The sequence below is a fragment of the Engystomops pustulosus genome, chromosome 2 (assembly GCF_040894005.1).
Source record: "Engystomops pustulosus chromosome 2, aEngPut4.maternal, whole genome shotgun sequence".
Lineage (NCBI taxonomy): Eukaryota > Metazoa > Chordata > Amphibia > Anura > Leptodactylidae > Engystomops > Engystomops pustulosus.
Window position 1 is genome coordinate 64,569,321 of NC_092412.1, and position 24,940 is coordinate 64,594,260.

At 43.0% G+C, this 24,940-nt stretch overlaps 1 protein-coding gene across 2 annotated transcripts; it reads right to left on the minus strand.

The window, feature by feature from the left end:
- Positions 1-1,439: 1,439 nt before the first annotated feature.
- LOC140117866 (transmembrane protein 198) lies at positions 1,440-24,675 on the minus strand. Of its 2 annotated transcripts, none has more exons than XM_072135033.1 (5): positions 24,353-24,675; positions 8,239-8,478; positions 6,921-7,496; positions 3,376-3,524; positions 1,440-2,325 (listed from the first exon to the last, which is right to left on the minus strand). In XM_072135033.1, exons 2-5 carry the CDS (start codon positions 8,426-8,428, stop codon positions 2,176-2,178), a joined length of 1,065 nt encoding a protein of 354 aa, XP_071991134.1. In that variant the 5' UTR covers positions 8,429-8,478; positions 24,353-24,675; the 3' UTR covers positions 1,440-2,175. The 2 variants fall into 2 exon arrangements, with proteins under 2 accessions (XP_071991134.1, XP_071991135.1); XM_072135034.1 differs by lacking the exon at positions 24,353-24,675 and adding an exon at positions 13,684-13,706.
- Between the last annotated feature and the right edge of the window lie 265 nt (positions 24,676-24,940).

A 24,940-nucleotide genomic window follows, 5' to 3' on the forward strand; every position in this document is an offset into this window, starting at 1 on the left:
ATTCACTTATTTGAAATTGACAAAAATAGCACTAAACTCCTGTTCAATAATGGAAACAGACACCAATAAGGGACGCAACTAGAGCAGCAGTAGTAGTAGCTGCTATGGGGCCCACAATGACAGGGGGCCCCCGAATCTGACACACTAAAGCATGGAGTGTTACATATTGTACAGCATAAAAATGTATATAACTGGACACTTCTTCCACAGTACACAACATGAATCGGCAACTCATAAGAAATGTTGGGAGAGAAGGATGGGCATCTCTAATTTCTGCAATGTACTTCCCCCATGTGGTCAGCAGCTACTGGGACAGATCTGTAACGGGTATATCAGTTCATAAATTGTGTGAGTATACAAATATGTATTATGTTTTCTGAGGAGGTAGTCTTCTATGGGGCCCTGCCTCTCATAGTTACGCCTCTGACACCAATTAAAGCCATTAAAAAATATATATATATATCAATTGAAGTCAACACTCCACTACAGATATTATAGGAAGAGGGACAACAACCACATCATGACCGATGTGGTCTATATGAGTGTTAGGGTAGTGAGTTACACTGAGCTGGGTCCATACAGCGGAGATGATTATTTAATGATATTGTTTGTTTCCTATTACAGTAAGAGGTGACAGAGGCTTCATTGCTTTCTGCATGTAGAATCATTTTATACTTTATTATGAATGCACTTTACTAACATTGAGACGAGACTCAGATAGTGGTCAGGTTGAATTAAATGCATACATAGAGTAAAGGTATGGCTGATACAACACGTTCAATATGTTACATACATACATTTTTTACAGAGCTCTTTATATATTAAAGTGCTATAAAAACAGTGTAATACATTGCAGTGGTTTCTTTTTTTTGCTATCTAAAATATATGTTATACATCTAAAATTTACATAAAGTATTTTAGACTAGCATATATCACTTTTGTTACCATAAGAGTTGAAGGGGTTGGAGAAAAAGCTGCAGGCTTACAATGGGTGTAAACATAAATGAAGCAGAAATCTTCTCCCTGTTTTATAAACTGACCATTTTCAGCAAATCTCTACTTTCTGGCCATCTCGACCTGTGATTGGATAAGCAGGAATTTCCTGTGTCCAAACCAGGAAGTGTGTAAACTGAAGCAACAGGGATCCGTGTGGGGATGCAAGGCTTCTTTTATATTTTAACCCATTCTAGGATCATATTAAAAAACGAAACCATAACACAGAACAGAGACATTGTTCACTAAACATAAATTAGGTTCCAAAAAAATAAAAAGGATTATAACAGAAACTGCCAATATCACACAGAACTGTACATGCTTATGTAAAGACAAAATCATGGGGGTGGGGGGGTTGGGTAGACATAATTTTGGACTTTTGAGGCGTCTTGGGCACAACCCAACAGTTTTAATGACCACAAACAGGAGCAAAATGACATGTATAAAAGTGTGCAGCAAATAAAATGTAAAACTGAGATCTGTAATAATTTTTCCACACACTAAAAAAGTGCAAAAAAATACATTGGAGCAGTTACCCACTGCAACCAATAAGCTTTCACTTTTCTAAGGCACACCAAAAATGTCAGTGGTGACGCAAGTGGTGACCACAGCAGTTTTTTTTTTTATATATACAAAAGACATCCAATCCTTTTGTGAGACAGATAGTCATTTCCTTACCCGCCATGTTACAGCATGTACCTTACATGAAACTGGATGTTATGTACATTTCCAAAAAGTAAAAAAAAAAAAAAAAAATCTGAAAACTTTATAGGCACAGATTCATCACGAATTGGCCACGTTTCGTTACGTGGAGATATACACTCATACGTAGGATTCATCTCCTTTCTCTGGGACTTTACAGCTGAATTGTGGACCTGTAGTTCCTGAAGACTTGTCATTTTCGCTCATCTCTTAGTAAAAGCCATTCATCCAGTAGAAATCTACCAAACATATAAAGTATAAAACAGGCTTGGGGGGGGGGGAAACTGCCCAAAATGTTTACAACTTAGTTGTGCTCTCCACACATGAAGTCCACACAATCAAGGAGATGATGGCAGTGGCTCTGGCATATAGAGTGTGAGATGTACCAAAGGCCATTACATAAAGGGCACAGTCATTTGGCCTGTAGACTTGAGTGAGATGCAGGATTATACCACCACTACAAGGGGGCTGAGGGACCCCTCAGACACGAATCACAGGAGTAGTGGCAGTAAGGGGCACAGTAGAACCACATTCATAGTCCATGTCCACTACAGTCTGCGGGTTGGTGTTTAGGCTGCTCATCGATGTACCAGTGCCGGTCTGACGCTCTCTTAGGCTCTGCAAGTAACTCTGCAAGAGAAATTAAGAAAAAAAGCTTTTAAATATTGAAAGAGTGCGCCATCTATAAGCCTGCATGGTGAAACATGTCAAGCCCTTACTATGCAAAAGCAATTAGTCATTATACCACATTGTTTAGAAGCGAAATGTTTAAAGGAAATCTACCATCAATCCATTAGGCATGGTTACAGTTGTAGCTTATATTTGTTATCCATGGCCTCCTTACTTTAAAATCAACTTAAAATTATGCTAAAGAGCCTGAAGGGGGTGTTGTCAGCGCCCCTTCTTGCTGCAGTATCACAGGGCGTTACACTGTCTGCCCCCCCCCCCAAGCACTCCTCCTCCTTCTGCAATCTTCCCGTGGGAGTACAGCAGGGAGGGGCTCTGGTAATCAACATAAAAAGTTGATTTTTGAAGGAGGCCATAGATAACAAATATAATATTACCATAGTCACAACTCCTGGATTTATCGGTAAGTGCCCCTGGTTTATCACGATTCATTTTGATTCTTTTAAAACAAAGAACAGTTCTCAATTTTTATTATTTTTTTTTTTACAATGCTCCAAATCACCTAAATCACTTAAGCATATGTATACTACAAAGCAAAGAAATGCACCTGTCAGACAATGCATTAGGTTACATTTAGTGTCTGATGTGGCATTTTTTAATGTTGTACATTATACTACCAATTACAGAATTGTTAAATATGGTTAGATGCGCTTTTACACGCTCCCTCCGGCATCCTGTATATAGATGCCACCTTGGTTTTGCCTAGTGTGAATTTGCTCTAAATAGAGAGACGGTAGCAGTGGCTTATCTTCTCTAAAGGGAAAGAAAAAAAAATAATAATTGGGCATGTTGTCAGCAAACTGCGATCCTTATGACACTTCTGTTGTTGAGTCTTTATATACATTAGGGACTCATATAATATATATACACACACACATACATTATACATTAAAAAGTCATCAATAGACAAAATTATTTTTCCACTGTGCACCATTCATATCTAAACATATCTGAATAGCTGAAATTTTAGGCTTAATAATACAAATTGCTCACCGGAGCAAGGATATCCCCAGTGTATCTTTTTATAGGGTTGGCCTTTCGGCGATAAGTCCCTTCTTGAGAAGCCACACTCTGACGTTTCTTGGCCTCTTTTTGGCGGATTCTGAGAAGTTGGAGGCGTTTCTGGCGTCTGCTTATAATCACTGTCAAATTAAGTAAGAATCAAATACACAAAGTGAGTCTTTGTAAGGGAAAACAGAGAAATTATGTCCCCACTAGTGTCAGGACACATTAGTATGCTGATCATACCATACTGCACAATATCCATGAAATAATGGCAATAATCTTATATAATAAACGGATAAGACTAAAAATATGGTGAAGGCATATAGATTAAAATTTTACTTTTAATGATATAATGATATAGAATCACAGATGGTGACTCTATTATCTAGACCAGTGCATGATAGAAAATGGATAGATTTCACCCGTCCGGTCGTCACGTAGAGGAGAGTAGGGGATGATGACTCCTGGGATCCTCTAGGTCAAGATTAAGATGACTGCACTGCCCCTATTGTGCCCCAAGTAAGATCTCCCTTGAGTCCTCGATATTGCTCCCGTCCTGACAAGGACAGTCCCAAGCTGTCCCTACAAATGACAGTGCCCTAATTTACCCTACAGATCAAATACTTTTTCATTACCGACGCGTTTCCAGTGCCACTATAAGTGGAACTTTCATCAGGGGAATCCAGATGGATGGTAATGGCTGGCTGCAGACCCACCGACAGTGGTCAGTGTGTGTGGGTGAGACAATGGTACAACCCACTCCTGTAGCAGCCCTACCTGCACAACCTGAGGTTGTTTTAAAGGGTAAAGGTCAATGTGACTCACTCTCAGGCTATCACCAGTATAAGACACTGTAAACCCTAAAAACTTGGTCATAGTAAAAGAAGTATCTAATCTTTCAGTTCCCATCAAGCTTATGGTTTTGTGAGCTACAAAACTGGTCATACAGGCAGTGAAATAATCACAAATTCTTGCACAGGGCAAGAATTGGCGATTAAGGTAGCGACTACACGACTACACCACCTCCACTCCATGTGGGTGTGGAGGGGGCACAGAGGGATAGGATAAAGGGTTTTTACAACATGTAGAATAAAAAAAACATCAACACTCAGGCCCTTTGACAGGACACAAGGTATAGATATATATATATTTTTTTTTTTTTAAATACCCTGTCCCGATAACCCCCCCCCCCCCCCCCCAATACATTTGGTGCAAGAGGCTATAGGAACACAGCTGCCAGTATATCTCTGTATATCCCAAGTGATTTATAGAAATGCTCTTTATGTATCTGGAGCACCATGAGGCAATGTTTTTGTAGAGCCTTGTACCTGTACAAGGTCTACTTTGGGAAACATATAGGCATCACAACATAATAAGACGGGCATCAACTGAAAGTGCTGCAGAGGGTCCCATCCACTCAATGACTGGCACACCAGGTACTCCTACACACAGGGGTCCTTCCAATTCTAGTCAGGTCTTTGTTACCAAATAAATAAAGAGGGTTTTGCTTTAGTTTTACTAAATGGGATAAAGGTAAAAATCACAGGAATTGTCATCTGAAGCCATATAAACATGGACTCATTTTTGGCAAGCAAATCTCCAACTTCTAATATCCTCCACAGAGCAGCTGCAGGAATTGCTGCAGACACAGAACTTGTGAGGTCTTCAGCCTGCAGGGACCTCAGAGCAGGAAGTCACAATATAGTTACAACCTTTCCCATTAACCTTTAACCCTGGTTAACCTCAATGCGCACTCCTGGGCTTCACACATATGGTAGTGGTCCAGTAAATGGGTTCTATGTCTTGAGACAGTCTACACTATGGGGCCCCAAATGACTAGCAAATATTCTCATACAACACTTCTCATTCAGTACATTCATGGCTCTGAGGACATCTGCACATTTCCATCGCTTTATGATAGATTATATAAGTTTAGATGGAATGGCAAGAATAGCAAAACATAGTGGAATATTCCAAACAGCAAAGTGTTTAGTTTTAGGAAACTTTTCAGGAAAACTTAAAACAGGAAAAATAAATAATTAAAAAAAAAAAAAAAAATTATATATCTCATATAATATCATATCATATATGAAAAGACAATTAAAAAGAGGAAGACAATAGCAAGTCTATAGCACTGCTACTCAGCCGGCTGTAGCATCGTATATGTGCTCTCTGCAATCACTTCCGGCAGAACCCGGAGGATCATCGGCAGCATGGGGGCAGTATATAGTGAAAGCCGCCAATGCAAGTCTGAGCACTATTTTATATGCATGGATTTACATGGATTTCTTCGAATCACAGCTGTTCAAGATTATAATAAGAAGTGTTACATGCACAGGAAACTGGAAGGAGTAGGTCAGTAATAAGAGTCTACCATCAGACAATCTGATGGGAGATGTCTTTTAACCCTTTAGCTCTGATGCCCCTTTTTAGTCTTCACCTTTTTCCATGCCTTGCATTGGAAAAAAAAATATATATATTCCAAATGCAGTGAACTTGTGTAACACAAAACAAAAAACCCCACACTTTTGCAGCATTTTCTTGCGGGCTCGGTTTTTACAGCTTTCAGTGTGCACTGCAAATGACATCCTCTTTATTCTTTGGGTCTGTGTGATTACGGGTATACCAAAATTTATATACCGTAGGTTAAAAAAAAAAATTCTTCATTTTGCCATATTCTGACAGTAACAACTTTTTCATGCTTTTGCAGGACAAGATGACATTGAAACCATTTGAGGGTTGACCTGTTCAATTCAAATTTTTTTTGAAAAATTATATATAAAAAAAAGGTGATGTTTAGGACATTTGGGGGCCAGGGGAAAAAAACTATTTTTTTTTTTAAATTCATATTGATAGTTCAGGATGCAGCAATAACTAACATGTTCATGATTTTTCCTATTTTTTATATCAGTTCTAGGGGAAGGGGGGCAAAGTGAACTTTTAGGGGTTTATTTCTTACCATTTTTCAGAACCCCTAGGGTACTTTAACCCTTGTTTGCCTGATCAATCCTACCATACTGCAGTATAGAGGGATTTAACACATGATCTGTTACAATGTCCACCAGAAAATTCTTAAAAGGGTTTTCGCAGCAGACAAGTTTGACCCCACAGATCACGAGAATAGTGGGGCCAATGGGGTCCCAGGTACCTCTGTCGGATGTGAATATTCTCCTCCCTTGAATCCTTATACTTCATCTAAATCCAGCTTTCAGAGTTTGATTCCTGAATTATCCTGAGTATAGATGGACATCATTGTGATAAAGGAAGTCTTTAGTCCCAAATCCTCCTGAAAGGTTTCTGGGTCGTAACCCGGATGTGCAAAGGGCCGGGAGGAGGAGGGGAGAGCACTCCTCACCCCTGCGCCTTTAGAAAGCCAGACACGCCGTGATCTGACCTTAAGTTTTGCAGCCAGATCACAGCCCCCATATCGGTCGTGTGGGAAGGAGGCCCAAGAAATATGCATGTTTGTGGATATACTTCATTCCCACATAATCACCCAAAAACATGGGCCAAGGGCTTAGTACTATACTTACCATCTGTATGTGAGAAACCTTCAGCCGTCAGCTTCCACTGGACCACAATCCCCAGAATGCTTAACACTGGCCAGATGCCGAGTACCACCCAGCTGAACCAGCAGAGGGGATGAGACACATCAAGGCGGAGACAGTCGTAGACATACTGCACCAGCAGCATCATTTCAATGAAATAATCTGTGCACACAGACAATATAGCAGCTCCAAACGTAGCCGTGGAAATCACAGTAAAAAGTTTTTGCCACTGCAGAGTCAATACAGCAAAGAGCATTGCAGAGCCCATCATCACTCCGATAGGAATCCAGGCTGTGGGTGGATGGTAGAACTGCTCCAAGCCGACTAGACATGCCATGGCCAGCAGAAGTCCAAGAATCAGACCCGTCATAAACAGGCCCACACTGTGCACCAGCATAGTGACTAGTCCACAAAGCAGGCCAATGCCCAAGGCGATGCCTGCACTTAGCTCCAGGCTCAGTTGAGTTTCCAGGATTCGCTCTTTGTAACAGAGTAAAAAAATGACCGCTGATCCAGCCAGCAGGCCCGAAAGAAACATAATGGCTTTGAAGCATCTGTAACCTGCAGAGATACAGAAGGAAATACATGATCTCACAAAGATTGGCCTACAATACAGAGTGGACGCATTTTCTGATGATAACATCTGTTCAGCATATGTGTATTACATTGAATGTTTAACTCAGCTCTGGAAAAAGAAGGCTAAATCGTCTTGTTTAGAGCAAAAAATTGTGCGCCTTGGGCGATTAAAAAAAAAAAAAAAAAAATCTATAGAACAGGCCGTTAACATCAGATCTATGGCAGTGATACAGTGTCTGTGTGGCTGTTCATCCAGCAGACAGGGACTCCTTGCATCATATATCACTATGATACGGACTCCCATCCACTGCACTGTGCTCGGTCCGTGCAATTCTGATCAGCACACAGGTCCATTTCCACAAACTGAAAACATTTGTGTTCATCTGGACCTTACATGTAGCCAAAAATATGATAAAAAAAATTTACACAATAATACGGAACATTGTAAAAAAACCTTCTCACATTCCTTGATCAGATGATCATCTAAAGTTCGTTTAAAAACAATAGAATGACAAAGAAAAGGATCCAGAACAAAATCATTTCTTCGTTTATTGTAAAAAGCCAGTCTAGATGCTTCCACCCATCTGCCTTTTCATTGACTGAACAAAAATAGATTCACCAAATGTACATTTTTTAAAAATTAAATAAGAGTTTACTTTAGAACGAAGAGAAAAATAAGATGACGTTTTTTTCCAAACTAAAAAGTAAAAGGTTTCCCTTTACTCACCAAAAAATATATACACAAGTCCAAAAAGGCAGCACAGGGAACAGACCACAGTGGGAACCACATCATAATGGCGGCCATTTTCTAGGCTACACAAGTCCTCAAAAGGATCTTCTTGGCCGGTGTCAACAGTCTGAATATTGAAGTGCTGGGAAACCCCTGGCAGGACATAAGGTGAGGAATCAAATGCCATTGCTGATGGAGGTAAGTAGACTCAGGTGTGGGTGCCCATCAATAACCAGCCTGAAACACAAAAATAGACCTTCAATTAGAAGAATACAGAATTTAGCCTTTTGTCAGAAAGGGATAGATCAAAATTAAACATCATTGGACTTTGACATCAGATGCTTTATTATTTTAACTTTATGAAAACAACAGATGTTTAAAAGTTTTTTCTGGTGGTATGGTTTATCCAAGATATGGTAATGCTTCCATAGAACCATAAATAATTGGTATCTGGAAACGCACAGCGACCCAATTTTGTGCCAAGAAGATAAATCTCAGGTACACGCTGCAGTGGGTACTATGCATCAATTTCTGCACTGAAAAGATTTCATTATCCACAATATGGCTGCAGATTTTATCTGCATATCACCAGGTGTTTTGGGTGGAAATAACACATTATACTTGGGGCACATTCCAGAACAAGTGTTCAATTGGAAAAAACAAATGCATTTTGGCCAAGCCCCTCTCCATTGCATTGGAATAGCTTTTAAAAATGCAACTCAAAGGCAACGTGTGAATGTGGCCTCAGTTGACTTTAAAAGTTTGAAATACAGATAAAATCTGCAGCAAAAAAGTTGACATGGGTCTTTGTGGCTATTCATCCAGCAGACAGGGACTCCTTGCATCACATATCACTATGATACAAGTACTCCCCCCGTCCACTGCACTCCAAAGCACTTGAGAAAGTGGTAGATTCACTAAATGACCATTTGATCATCAGAAAAGCCAAATACTTCATCTAACAAATTTTATATTCTATTTCATGCATCAAATGTGGATGCACGAAATGTCACATAACAAAGAGGCACACAGCGGGAGTCTCCCTTTGCAGGAAACACACCCGGTCGACAATCAGAGGTCCATGTCTGTATTCTAGATGCGAAACAGGAGAACAAGGTAACAGCTGGGAATCCCAACCATTTGTGAGCCCTTCCCAACTCAACATCTGGTGAACACGCAGAACTAGTGGGCTCCCCCCACCCCAGCATGAAACGTGAGACCGCTCTGAAACATTAGACATGCCCTAGAGAGCGCAGCACGTCTCCAACCCAAGGCAAGAAAATATCACTGATTTCACCTTTACTAATGTGGAGGGGGGGGGGGGAATCACTGATATAATATTAAAGGTAAAGGGATATAATATAACTATACATAAAAGTATCCTTAAATTCTTACTTAGAAAACAAAATGTTTTCACAAGCAAAGGGTAAACCTACAAACATCTGATGAACAACATCATTGTCATCTTGCGATTATTCATCTTCTTTAAGTCCTCTACAACGCACCTGTCCATTGTAACAAGGTTCACGCTGGCAGGGATGTACGATCCCCTTACTGCACATTACTACCACTCACTGGTGTAGACACAGGAACATCAATCATGGAACAAGCCTTCCTCCACAGCCACGCAACCACACAGCGGACCACGTTACTCTAGAAGCGGATACACATCCCACCACAAAACTGAAAGGAGGCCTCTACCAATTTGTCAACAATAGACAGCTACCCTCTTTCCTTCCCATTACTCCCCATATGGGGCAAACTAGCAATTTGCCTGACATGGATAGTCATGCGTTTGTTCTGTCCAGTGCTTTTAGATGATAGACTGGAGCTGTGCTGATCACAAACTGCAACCACAGTAATGTTCTAACTGTACTGCACACTCCACTGCAACTATGGTTTTACTTCATGCTAGGAACTGGCCCCAGGTCCAGTACTTTTATGGGCTTTGGTACAGAGGGTCTTTAAGGTGTTCTCCAGCCATAGCAAGTTAGGCCCTATCCACCGGATAAGGCCTAACTTGTTGATCGGTGGGGGTCTCAGATCTGAAGAATGGTGGGTCCCTTGTACACCCATTGTGCTCGAGATGCAGAGAGCATCCGATCGCACGTGCATTAATTATCTCTATGGCACTGGTGAAGATTGCCACGTTTGGGCTCGGTTATCTCCAACAGCGCCATAGAGATGGATGGTGCAGCCAACAGATGTGCAACTGTCTGCTCAGGGCATCTGAAACGCAACAGGGGTACAACGGACCACCATTCGAGATCCATGACCACCAAGACCCCCACCGATCAGCAAATTAGGCCTCATTCTGTGCATAGGGCCTAACTTGCTATGGGCGGAAAACCCCTTTAAAAAAAAAAAAAAATCTACTATGAAAATGAAGGAGGAGAACACTTACTCATAGATCCAGGCACTGTGAATGTGGTAATCTTATTTTTGTTATCCATTGGGGATGTTACCAGAGCCCCTCCATGCTGTAGAGTCACAGGTTGTTATGATGAGGAAACCATGCCTCACCCATGCTCCTGCTCTCCCCCCCCCCCCCTCTTTCTGCCTGTGTAATCTAGCAGCAGCAGGAAGTGCAGGGGGAGGAGAGACCTGCTCTGCTCATTTTAACAGCCTGTGAAGCTACAGCATGCAGGGTCTAGCACCATTTGCGCTTCAATGGAAACTATTGCAATTGGCAACAAGCTCCCAGTGTTTTGAATGTAAACAATGCGGAACCTCATGAACACAGCCTCAGGCTACATGCACATGGCCGCCAACGGTCCACAAAAAGGTCAATGTTTGTGGCTTGTTTCAGCTGGGGGGAGAAAGTTTCCATCTCCATACGATGCAAATCAGGGCAGAAGTAGGACCTGCCAGTCCAGTCACGGTGTGTGCTCGCTTCCTGTGGCCAATACAGCTCTACAAGGGGCACAAGCTGGCTGCAGTTTTTGGGGCTACCTTAGAGCACACATTTACAGCTGTCTGCATGTAGCCTAACAAACATTACTGATTTCTGTTAATTTCTGCTTGCACCACTTCCCATTCTGTGCTTCAGAGAAAAATTGGGATGAAACCGCAGCACTATTTTTTTCTGTCCCAACTCTAACAGATCCATTTGAACTGGGCCTTATAAGTTTGTGCCCACTTATCAGTGTAGAGTAAAAACAAAAATCAAAATAATACAAGTACAATACAAAAAAAAATTATATTTTTCTAGAGCTTATCAAGGCAAAAAATGCTTAGCTACATTCTAGTCGACTATCTCCCATGCACGTCTGTGGGTATACCAAAAATAAATAAATAAATAAAAATACTGATGTCCCCAGTGAGTATTGCGTTTTACACAGAGTAAGGTCCCATGCGCACAAACCTATTGGGGGCTGTGATCTGGCCACATATAAAGCCGCCAGATCACAGTCTCCCATATAGGTCTATGACACCTGATCACAGTGTGGAGTGCACTTGTGTCTTTCTGCACCTTGACTGAGCCTTGCGGCCACGATGCGTAGAATAGAGCAGGAAACAAATACGTGATTGGGCCGCGTCCCACCCCTGCGCGATTGCATTACATATGTAATGCGTCACTCCACCCTTATGTTTCTTACACACAAACATTTTCCTATAGCTCCAAAATAAGGGTCTCTGGGCTGTTTGTGGGCCGTGTTTAAACTGTATTTTATCCGATTCTGACCTTAAAAAAAGCAGGTAAATGAAGTCACTAGAAACAGGAAATAGTCCAGCTCAAACCACGAGTAGAACGCTGAGTGTTGGAGAGCTCGTGTCCTCGCCCCAGACGAGTAGAGTCCACAAAACCAAGAGAATGATCCAGCTCAAATCCAAGTGGGTAACAGCATAAAATGAATTCTTTATTTAGTCCATTTTTAAAAGACATGGGAACAGCAAAGAAATCCAACGCGTTTCAGACGCTCACGGCGTCCTTAGTCATGGATAAAATGACAATTCACAATGATGGTATTTAACAGGAAAATCATGTCATGTGACAAATGAGCCCTCCTCCGTAGGAAAGGGAAGTGCAATTAGGAAGGCCAATGAAGTCACTAGCTTGTACCAACCCCTTGGAGTGTCACATGACGTTCCACAAATACGGATGCCACACTGATGACAAGTGTTTTGGGGAGATCTAAAGTGTCAGAGCAAAACTGTTGTAGTTGCTCCTAACAACCAGAGCTCAGCAGTTTATAAAATTTAAGGTTACCATGAGTTACTAGAACAGTTTTGTTCCCAGACACTTCTGATAAATCTGCCCTCACAGTGTGTCACAGTGAAAAAAAAAAAGACAAAGGCTTGAGACACTGACTAGTCACAGAACAATATACAGATGTAAATCGGTCATGTGAAAGCAGCCCAAGTCCCAGCCGAATATACTGCTCAATCCAAGTTGAGCCAGAGGAAGGCAAATACTAAATTTGGCCTGAAATCACTGTTTATACAGGATTAGAAATAATGCAAATACATTGTTCCTAGCCATATGAGTTTACAGTCATTAATTCATTTCATTATTACCACCCCAATGCATGAGTATTCATTCAGTAATGATCCAGCTCTTAAACAGTTAAAACCAGAAAGAAATTTATATATAAAAGAGGAGAAATATCTGTGTGGTGGAAAACATGACAAGTCCATCCAGGCCTCTCTGCATGGAAAGTATCTTGTTCTCCAACAAAACATCTGGTGCTGGATGAGCAAACAAAAGCCGAAAACCGCAGATGAGAAAACAGATGAGCCCTTCACTAAAGATACAGATATATGTACATCCCTAGCCTGTCCGATACTCCAGACCCAAGACATCTGAGCCCATTCCTACACCACTGCACATACAAAATCCAAGTGACACAGGAAAGGTCCAGGTATACGGGCACAACACAAATATGAGGGTTCAAAGGAATAACCTCAGTCTGGGTTACCAGGCTACAATGACTACAATATCAATAATGGTGAAAACTAGGCCATACACCATAATAATAGCACATGCTGCTATGTATAATAACCCATTATCAACAAATGCAGCAATGAAGGTCAAAGGCAATCATCTACTATGTACAAAGTATTTGAGGTCACTTTCCATAGTCAACCAATGTATTTCTGGAATTCTTGGAAGCCATAGCTCACATATCTTTCTAGCCCTTCAAGAGTTCACTTCAAGAAAAGAAATCCAACTGCACCTCAGACAGTGGAGGATTCAAATGGAGAGGGGAAAGGTCTACTTTATCAATTTGGTACCAAAAAAATGGGACTAAAGTGAAAATTATTTACAGTTAAAGTTAATAAAAAAAACCAACTAGATAAGATCTCCCACAGAGGGTTGTTATCTCATGTAATAAACTAATCAATAAATGGTTTAAAAAGCTTTAAAAAAAAAAAAAAAAAAAAAATGAATAAAAATTTGTGGGTCTGGTCACTTTTTCTAAATGTCCTTTAAGTACCCACCTGCATTTGGCTAGTTCATTTAGATCATCTGTTATTAAAACTGAAAAAAATATTGCTTAAAAAGGGGCTTGTCCACTTTAAGCACATTTCAGCTTCACTTCACCAAGAAGATCTGTGTACAGAAGGGGTTCCCTTTCGTTAAAAAGGGTTGTCCATTTCAAACATCACTGCAAATAATTGATATTGTTTGTGTAATGAAAATTTATAACATTTTCCAACACACTTTCTGTATCAATTATTCATGGTTTCCAAGATCTGCTTGTTGTATTCTTGCCGTCATGCAACTTTTACTTCCTGTAGATAAACTCTGATCCATGGTCATGTGATCTCACAAAGGTGTCTGTCTCTTTATAACAAACAGTGTCATTAAAGCTGTGTGATGCACCTGTGTGACATCACATGATCACGGACCGGTGTTTATTTACTGGAAGTAAACAATGAAAACCGTGAAGAATTGATATAGAAAGTATATTGGAAAATGTAATAACTCTTCATTACACCAACAATGTCAATTATTTGCTGTAATGTGTTTAAAATGGACAACTCCTTTAACGAGGTCAGAGGTCTACGTGGGTAAATGAAGCTGACCTCAAGTTTTTCTGTTTTTCATATCTGTTATGCTCCCTTTAAATGGAGAGAGTGTATAAGAAAACCCCCAATAATTGGCAGGGGAATCAAGAAGAAAGCAGGTCAAAAGAGGAAACTGAGGTCATATGATCATTAGATGGTACAGAAGGGAAAGACATTTGGAAGACTTAACCAAGATGACAACTTTTCAACTATGAATGTTTGCTGTACAACCCAATTATGTAGCACTTGTCCAAATGACTGCATAGCTGGGACCAGTTCTCATTTAGTAAATATTCTCAAGATACAGTATGCAGCCTATTACTCGCTATATGAACATATCCGGGGACCAGGAAGGCAGCACAACCCTGACTTTGGTTGAAAGTTGTAAGGAAATTCCTATTCCTCGGCCATTATACGAAAAAACAATAAAGGGAGAGAAAGTGGCCAAGACGAATGTGTCAGTGCATGAGAGAAGACTGATGTGTATTCATAGCAGCGTCATAGTCCTCACCCCTCACATTCCAGTAGAATAGAGAGAGGGCTATTGTGTGCCCCTCCACCCGGCTGTCCACCCAGAACCCCAACTCCTTGCCTCAGTCCGCCTACAAGTGCTCAGCTCTGACCTGCCAGCCCTGGCTGAATGTCAGCAGGTCCATTAGATATTCACACAGAGGACTCTGAGCTGTGATGGTGGTTAACCCCTTCATGCTGGCAGGACGCAGCACCCGCATCTTATGAAGAGTAGCCAGCCAATGGCAGCATCTGCTCTCCCTGTTGTAAGCCTCTCACAATCTACTATTGTTCTCCATGTTTAACCGTCTCCTCTTCCGTCATAGACCTGATGTTACTGTCCACTTTTTGTAATGAACAGTCATTTAAGGGGGTTAGACACACGTTACACAAAACATGAGATAAAATGGCCAAGTGTTGGGGGGAGGATATTAGGTAATTTACCAACATACACTAATAGTTCTGCACAACTTTCTTGAAAAGTGAAGCCTCCTGTCTTTTACCTCATCATCCAGACATTCCTGTCCATAAAATGGTCGCAGATGGAGGGTCACGTCGTCTCTAACTGGCGATTGTTCATGGACAGATCACACGACCCTCCATCTCCAGAATTTTGATAGATGTATTTTGGTAAGTTACCAAATATCCTGCCCCCACAATTACACAAACACACCATACATGAGGTAAAGTGGCCAACCGTTGTAAGGCCTCATGCACAGGAACATAGGCCCGCACGGCTACGGCCGGGCAAACGTCAGCCGAGAGGGAGAGTGGCGACCCCTACCATCTCCATTGCAAGCAAGCAGCCGTACATACGCCCCCCCCCCCCCCCCGGCGGTCGTGTGCATATGGGGCCTAATGTATTTATATCGACACGTTAAACAGTGTGTAAAGGCTTATATGACTACTGAATGCTGCCCAGATAAAAAGCACAACCAATTAAGTACTCTTTATAGTGGATAATCTTACTTTGTATGGCCAACTTTTACTCAATTTTTGTTGGCATTTATGTGCGAGACACTGTTCACATTTTTGGCACACTTTGCATAGGCCTCATGCACACAACTAATGGCCACATACTTAAAAAAAAATTCATAAATAAATCTATGGCACCCAATGCAGGGAGTGTCAGTGCACCATGACCAAGCTGGGCGGCAGCTCTTTTTATGGAGAGGGGAGGGGTGAGTAGAGCTTACCTCTCCCTCCAGCCAGCCCTTTGCAGTGTGGGCTAGCACATGGCCTTGTGAATGAGGCCTTAGGCTTCTGATGTGCTATTGTCAGGTTGCAAACAGATACATGGATCATTTTTGTGACCTGTGTGCCAGTGTGAAATTAATTCCCAAACCTTGTGTCATCTAAAATAGATCATGTGGTATACATATTTTTTTAAGTTCCTATTGACTTTTTAGGGAAGGCCCGATTTAAAAGGGGGAAAACCACAAAAATGAAAAAAAAAAAACACAACTAAAAATGGTGTGCACGGAGCCCTATGGAAACCTTCCCGGAGTTTCAGAACAATGAAGGAACATCTAAAGGCAACTGGTACAAAAATGAGTTACCGTATTTACATTGAAGGCTCAGCTAAAGAAGTGGAGACTGCAATATCCATAACCACCAATGAAGTGTTTCATTGACTTACTGATGAATTGTGCCATTTAGTAGTAAGCTAGACCATAATAATAACACGTGCCACCAAGTACAAAGGTCAATTATCAACAATTGCTGCATTGAAGGTCGAAAGCAAAGTATTTGAGGTCACTTTCCATAGCTAACCAATGTACTTCTGGAATTCTTGGAAGCCATAGCTCACATATCTCTCTATGCATTACAGTGTAGGCTTCAAGGGTCTCAAAAGTAAAATACTTTGTGTGTGGGAGGTCAAAATACTGTAAGGATACAATCAGATTTCTGATGGAAACCGATATGCAGGATAGAAGTACGGCAGTGGGTGCAGCCAACTTACTGAATAGCAACAGGAAAGGGTGGATGGAGGATGAATGACATAGCTGACATGACATTGTGTCCAGGCAATGAGATATATACTTGTGTCCTGGCTGCGTGCACTGACATAGACCACTCAAGTGGAGGAGAAGTGCTAGTAGATGAGGCGACACAAGTTACAAGTATGAAAGCAATGCAGGAGTGGCGTCGCAAGTTGTCAGTACTGGAGAGCATAGACAGGGCAGAATGCTCAGAGTAATGCGAAAAGCCAAGCCTCCTTACCAGCTGCTGCCATTCCCACGCTAACATGAGGTCCAGACCAAGCCAAAACCAAGTCTGGCAAGAGGTAGCAATTCTGGGGCCAAAAATTACCAGCCGGACATGGGAAACACATTTGTGTGCCAGGTGGGACAGGATCCCCCACTACTTTAAGATACTAAAGGACTTAACCCCATCCATCTTGCCCCAAAACTACTGTGCATGCCCAATTCTGAGAAGGGCAACTTATTACTACTGCTTCAGTATAGTCAACTATACTATATGAACTATAGGAGCATTCACATTTGTTTATGATAGAATTAAATGACTGTATATCAAGATCTTTCGTTTCATACTTCTCCGGGCGGGGTGAGGCAACTTGGGGGGGGGGGGGGGCGGCTCAACTACATGTATTGAGATTTATTTTTTCCAATATGATTCTCTGACACTTTGTAATCCGCAATTAAAAGGGAAAGCCTGGTTTCCATGGACTTTAATTATTCACAAGGGGGTCATAAGTAGTTCCGTTACAGAAAGTTGCCAGATATTCAGTACTTGATGAGTTTCCATCACTGTGATATCTATATAAAGCTGAAGAAATAAGTCTTATGAGGAGGCATCAACATTATTTAGCACTTTACCATAGAAAACCACAATATTAATATCAGTTATGGGAAATCTGGGACCCTCACCGATATCTCCGGCAGTTCTCCTACACAGCGGCGCCAGCGTTACACGGAACAGCAGCATAGCCCTATTCAAATGTACGGGGTCTGTGTGGTCATCCCCTGGCCTTTGATGGAAAACCAAGCTAGCATGTTTATGTTGGAAGACTTGCAATACACAGCTCCATTACTAATGGCTCCTTGCTTTGCCACTCTTCATCAGATAAGAGGTCCATTATTTGTGGCCTGTATGTCCCATGAAGTCTGCCTGGGCCACAAACATGGACAGGAGTACGACCTACTGCAAGTTTTGTAGCCCGGACAGTTATGCCAGACACTTACTACAGTACGTTTGAGCCTATAGAAATGAATTTGTCCATCTGCTATCCAATTAATCAATCACATGACCGAAACCTTAAAGAAAATCTACCATCAAAATCCATCATGATAAAAAAGGGGTACATACTCATTAATTCCAGGCCCTGTAACTGTGGTAATTCTCTTATATTTGTTATCCATGACTTCTTCCCCCTAACTTTTAAAATTATGCTACTCAGTCTGAGTGGCTATGGGGAATGTTTCCAGAGACCCTCAGTGCTTTAGCTTCACATGTTGTTACAATGAGCAGATTAGGCATCTCATTCCCCTAAACTTCTTTCTGCTGCTAAAATACAGAATGAGGAGGAACAGGGGGGGGGGGGGGGGGGACATGTTCTGCACATTGTAATAACGAGTGAAAAGTCATCACTGAGGGGCTCTGGAACAATTCACCGGAGCTCTTCGGGCTCATTAGCATAATTTTAAAAGTTGATTTTAGAAAGAAGCCCAAATATAACAAAAATAGATATCTCTATATTGGACATAGATCCAACCACCACGACTGTGGTTATGAATAAGTACCCCTGGTTGATCACGCTCTTTAACCTCTTAATTATGTGTGACTTAATGATACGTCGACTTTGGTGTTTGGAGAGGATTCACAGGCATTTTGCAGCAAACACCCACAGGTAACACCCTTCGATAATAATGTATGGCAATATACGGTAGGATCAATCAGACAACCTATGGTTAAAGTACCCTAGGCGGTCTGAAAAATAGCAAAGAAAAAAATATATTAAAAAGTTTAAAAAACCCTTTCCCTAGAACTGATATAAATATGAATATATAGTAAAGATCGTAAACATTAGGTATCATCGTGTACCAAATGTCTGTTCTATCAAAATATGATAACCGTTATTTCCAGCGTTTAACCCTGTAATGGAAGATAGTGCCAAACGCCACTTTTTTGCAAAATAAACAATTTTATAAAAAGTGATCAACATGGTAGCATTGAAAACATCATCTAAAGACGCAAAAAAATGCCACCACCTACAGCTCTGTAAACCAAAGTATGAAAAAGTTATTAGCGCCAGAAGGCAGCAAAATGAAGAATTTTTATTTTTGTACCTAGGCTAACCTAGGAGGCTTTAATTTTTGTAAATGTAGGAAAACATAAAACCTATACAAATGTTATCCCCGTCATCGTATTGAAGAATAAATTAGACATGTCATATGAGGCGCACTGTTAAATCCAAGCTCATAAGAAAATGGTGCAAGGGCGTTTTGTCACCATTTTCACAGCATTTGGAATTTTTTCCCCGCTTCCCAGTACATGACATGGAATATTAAATACCGTCACTACGCAGAAAACATACCCTTAAAGCTCTTTACATGGAAAAAATGTAAAAGTTAGACCTTTTAAGGTGGAGAGTAAAAAAAATGGAAAACAAAAACTAAAAAGGGCCACAGCGGCAAGGAGTTAACCGATCGTCCCAAATTGGTTGATTTGTTAACTTATCTGGAAGAATGTACTGCATCCCAGCACTGGGTAGAGTTTCCTCTGGGGCCCCAAGCATTGCTTGCATAATGGGTTAATCTGCCCATGGCCACATACAGACATTTAGTGGATTTAAATTATTATTATTTTTTAATAAAACTATACAAAAAAAACCTACATCCACTAGATGTTCACATGAACCCTCATCCCTAGTCATTGTGATTCTCAAACGACACAACCTAAGGACTGAGACAGTGACACTTATGTGTTTGTATAATGCTAAACATGTCACATAGAATCTGAAGTGACCATTTACTGCTTTTATGTAAATGGGCCCATGGACTCACTGGGGTTCCATCTTCCAAAATGTACGGAATAGAGGAAAATACTGCATTATTCTGCTAAGAGGCATCCATGGAAAAATAAGGGTACAATAAATATATAACATATACACATATACAAGCAGCCCATGTATTGGGGTAAACCAATACTGCCCTAGCTGCTCGGCCATCATACAATTATTCTTTCCCTACTGGTGTCCCATGTTCTGGAGTGTAGAGAGGAATACAGAAGTCATGGATACTAAGGGAAGCAGGAGAGTACATGTATGTCTATGCTCGCCACCAAGTCGCCACCAAGGGGTCAATTGTGCAGCGAGGGTCCCACGAGACCCTGTAGGTTATCCGGTTAGCTATAGGTGTAATTGGGCAGAAACTCCATTATGACCTATTTTCATTTGCGCAAGTTGTTAAAACAAGTCCAAAGCTGCAGACTGGTATTAGAAGTGTCAGGACCACAACTGACCACTGCACAACATTTGGAATAATAAGATAAAGCAGAAAGCTACAGTGCAGACGTCCCTTTCCAGCTGCTGTGATAACTACAACTCCCAGCATGTTACCACAGAAGGATATCAGTCCACATCTCCAGGTCCCCCTACACCCAGAGATTTGTGGAAAATAGAATAAGAGAGGCAAGTGATGGTATAGAACAGTGATGGCTAACCTATGGCACTGGTGCCAGAGGTGGCACTCGGAGCCCTTTCTGTGGGCACTCAGGCCATCACCAGAGATGACTCCAGGTATCTTCCTGCAGTCCCAGACAGCCCAGGACTTGCTGTGCAAAGAGGTATTTTAAAGTGACAGCTCTACCTGGGACTATTTTCTGCTATATTGGTGCCTGAGGGTGCTGGTATCAATGAAAACTGTGACAGAGAAGGGAGTATAAATCACAAATTACATTTCTGTGTTGGCACTTTGCGATAAATAAGCGGGTCTTTGTTGATGTTTGGGCACTCGGTCTCTAAAAGGTTTGCCATCACTGGTATAGAATTTCACGTGGAGTAGCTGGAGTTCAGAAGAGGAGAAGAACGCCTTCCATGCCAAATAAACAAGTCCCAAACGTCCCTTCTGTCATCACAGGCAAATGTCAGTTCTTAGAAGTCTCTGACTCTGCTTTAGTCAATGCAAACTACATTCAGATGAGAAACCTCTGATATTTGCATATATGCAAACACTTGAAAGCCATGGAGACCTACTACAAGCAATGGATGACTGATAAGCTGAGTGGAACAGTGTTGTAAACCTGTTGTGACAATTCCCCAGCAGCGATAACTGTACACACAGCCTGGTATACTCTGGTGCTTTCATGCAGTAGATTAGTAGGTGGCACTTAGTTGGCTCTGCCAGCTGCTGTTATTGATTAGTTATTACTGTAGTGGAAAACCATCCACATGATGCCAAATCCTTACTATGTGCTGTTACTTTATTCTTGTAACCTGTACAACCAGATGTTACCTAGAAGTTTTGTAAAACTGTGATAATTGGCAATTTTCAACTGAACTGTCACTGTACAACCACATGTGAGGCATCACCACAGCCACTACAGGATGACCATGGACCCCAAGCACATTTTATAATCACTGCTACCCAACACGTCCATGATTAGGCTGGTTGAACATTTTCCTGTCTCTCCGCATATTAATATAAAAGATTGGTGGTAAAATGTTTTATAATTTGTGTGGGGGTCCTTTGATAGGGACTATGTGTACAGCCATGACTCACTGGTATCCACTGATAATAATGATAACAAATTCCCCATCATAACTTTGTGTGCACCCACCACTTCAGTACAGACCACCCTTACACCTCCAGGGTGCAGCAGGTGCCATCATGTTACATATAGATTGTATTAACCAGGACTATGGAGTAGGTAACCATTATGGTGGGGGGGATAAAATGGACCAATAGACTCCACAAACATATAATAAATTATAACATTTCTGTTCTACTCCTGATCTAAGGATTTAGGCCTGGGGTGAATGACATTTATTGGTCCAAGGGCCATAATGTCATCATACTGCTCAACTTTAAGGGGCCACATCAGAAACCAGCACCTTAAATGCACAAACAACCATAGTACATCACAAAATGCCAACCTGCAAATCATAAATACCACAGAACAGCAATAAATACAGCATTCAGATCTGACAATAGTAATGACGGAGAGACCCCCAGAGCATAACACTACTAATACTGGAGACCCCCAGAGCATAAAACTACTAATACTGGAGACCCCCAGAGCATAAAACTACTAATACTGGAGACCCCCAGAGCATAAAACTACTAATACTGGAGACCCCCAGAGCATAAAACTACTAATACTGGAGACCCCCAGAGCATAAAACTACTAATACTGGAGACCCCCAGAGCATAAAACTACTAATACTGGAGACCCCCAGAGCATAAAACTACTAATACTGGAGACCCCCAGAGCATAAAACTACTAATACTGGAGACCCCCAGAGCATAAAACTACTAATACTGGAGACCCCCAGAGCATAAAACTACTAATACTGGAGACCCCCAGAGCATAAAACTACTAATACTGGAGACTCCCAGAGCATAAAACTACTAATACTGGAGACTCCCAGAGCATAAAACTACTAATACTGGAGACTCCCAGAGCATAAAACTACTAATACTGGAGACTCCCAGAGCAGAAAAAAAAAAAAAAAACCCTCTAGTTTCCTGGCACCTTCTTCTTTCCTCCACGAGCCACTCTGCTCTGTTTCCTACACTGGTTATACGCACCAGGATCAGGAACCGGACCATAACTGCACCAGGAGCAGAGGTCCCTGGAGCAGTACAGTACAGTTGACAAGTATTTACCACTCCTTGGTCCTCTGCTGCTCGCCTGAGCCTATCTGCTCTGGGTCCTGACACAGTGTGGAGCAGGAGAAGAGGACCAGGGAGTGACGAGGACTTCTTAGCTGCACTCACCGCTACCTGTCCTGCACCAATAAACACTTCCATGAGTTATAGAAGGGATCATTGGACTCCGACTGTCAGCAGATTGTGGCTGCATGTGTCCTGTCGTCAGCGTGGGTTGCGCATTTTCTTCTAGACTTGTATTTGAGATGAATGTGGCTGCACTTTATGTACATGCTCAGTAGTGATGCTCCTCTGCTACAGATCACAGGAATAAGGCACTGGGAAAAACTCGGCACTGCTAAAAATTAGGGAAATTAGGGAAATTGAGGAGTCGTAGTGGGAAGTTTGGCTTACTGACTCCACATCCCTGGTGTTATTATAGATACTTCTGTAAGGCGACATGTGAAAACGCTGGATGGAAGGAGTGGGGCAGTAGCGCCGGGCAGCCTAGGGACAAGTGGGGGCAGTAGCGCCGGGCAGCCTAGGGACAAGTGGGGGCAGTAACGCCGGGCAGCCTAGGGACAAGTGGGGGCAGTAGCGCCGGGCAGCCTAGGGACAAGTGGGGGCAGTAGCGCCGGGCAGCCTAGGGACAAGTGGGGGCAGTAACGCCGGGCAGCCTAGGGACAAGTGGGGGCAGTAACCCCGGGCAGCCTAGGGACAAGTGGGGGCAGTAACCCCGGGCAGCCTAGGGACAAGTGGGGGCAGTAACCCCGGGCAGCCTAGGGACAAGTGGGGGCAGTAACCCCGGGCAGCCTAGGGACAAGTGGGGGCAGTAACCCCGGGCAGCCTAGGGACAAGTGGGGGCAGTAACCCCGGGCAGCCTAGGGACAAGTGGGGGCAGTAACCCCGGGCAGCCTAGGGACAAGTGGGGGCAGTAACCCCGGGCAGCCTAGGGACATGTGGGGGCAGTAACCCCGGGCAGCCTAGGGACATGTGGGGGCAGTAACCCCGGGCAGCCTAGGGACAAGTGGGGGCAGTAACCCGGGTAGCCTAGGGACAAGTGGGGCAGAAACCCGGGTAGCCTAGGGACAAGTGGGGGCAGTAACCCCGGGCAGCCTAGGGACAAGTGGGGGCAGTAACCCCGGGTAGCCTAGGGACAAGTGGGGCAGAAACCCGGGTAGCCTAGGGACAAGTGGGGGCAGTAACCCCGGGCAGCCTAGGGACAAGTGGGGGCAGTAACCCCGGGCAGCCTAGGGACAAGTGGGGGCAGTAACCCCGGGCAGCCTAGGGACAAGTGGGGGCAGTAACCCCGGGCAGCCTAGGGACAAGTGGGGGCAGTAACCCCGGGCAGCCTAGGGACAAGTGGGGGCAGTAACCCCGGGCAGCCTAGGGACAAGTGGGGGCAGTAACCCCGGGCAGCCTAGGGACAAGTGGGGGCAGTAACCCCGGGCAGCCTAGGGACATGTGGGGGCAGTAACCCCGGGCAGCCTAGGGACATGTGGGGGCAGTAACCCCGGGCAGCCTAGGGACAAGTGGGGGCAGTAACCCGGGTAGCCTAGGGACAAGTGGGGCAGAAACCCGGGTAGCCTAGGGACAAGTGGGGCAGAAACCCCATAGAAACAAATGAATGCCTTTATTTAAAGAAATAGCTTCAACTTGTTGCTATGAGCAACCACTGCACTTTCCATGCCCCTCCCGCAGACTAGGGGTTAATCAGGCACCCGGAGCTTTTAGTAAGAGATTGAAGCGTCTGTTACCAGATCTCTGCGGGGAGGTGGGAGATGATCTCCAGGCACGGAGTTGTCACTTCCTCGGGGAGCCGCCAGCGAGGGGGCGGGGGAGATGCTGTCGGGGGTCTTGGAACTTTTCACTGTCGCAGCCGCTTCATTATTATAAGTGAGGCTTGTGGTGAATGGCGGCGGTGCCCGGTACTCGGACCTCAGCGCAGCGGCCGCCACATCCGCTGCCCGGCTCCATCCATGTCCCGCCGCTACTACTACCGCTACAACCGCTACTGCCGCCGCTGCTCTGTGCACATTCAAACTCACAACCAGGCTTTCTCCAGAACAGCTGAAAGGTGACGTCACCGATCACGACCGCACCATTCTAGCTGGGGGGGGGGGGGTATAGCAACTGTCTGATGATTTTTACAGAAAAATTATCTCAGTGAGATAATAGTGGAAGGTGGTAGTAACTTGTGTAGGTTGTCTTATATATTTATAGTCAAATTTTCGTGTGCACGCTGAAATAAAATGATGACACCCCCCATCTCCATGGGTTAATGGTCTGGTCTGTAGTTGGATGTAACGTGGTGGGAGAATGAGATGACTGCTTCGGGCAGAGGA

Excerpts from the sequence above, each read along its gene's own strand:
- LOC140117866 (XM_072135033.1), bottom strand. The coding sequence starts at position 8,428 with ATGGCATTTGATTCCTCACCTTATGTCCTGCCAGGGGTTTCCCAGCAC. Across the intron at positions 3,525-6,920 it reads AGGTTTCTCACATACAGATG|TGATTATAAGCAGACGCCAG; the intron begins GTAAGTATAGTA and ends TTAATTTGACAG. Across the intron at positions 2,326-3,375 it reads CTGGGGATATCCTTGCTCCG|AGTTACTTGCAGAGCCTAAG; the intron begins GTGAGCAATTTG and ends TTTCTCTTGCAG.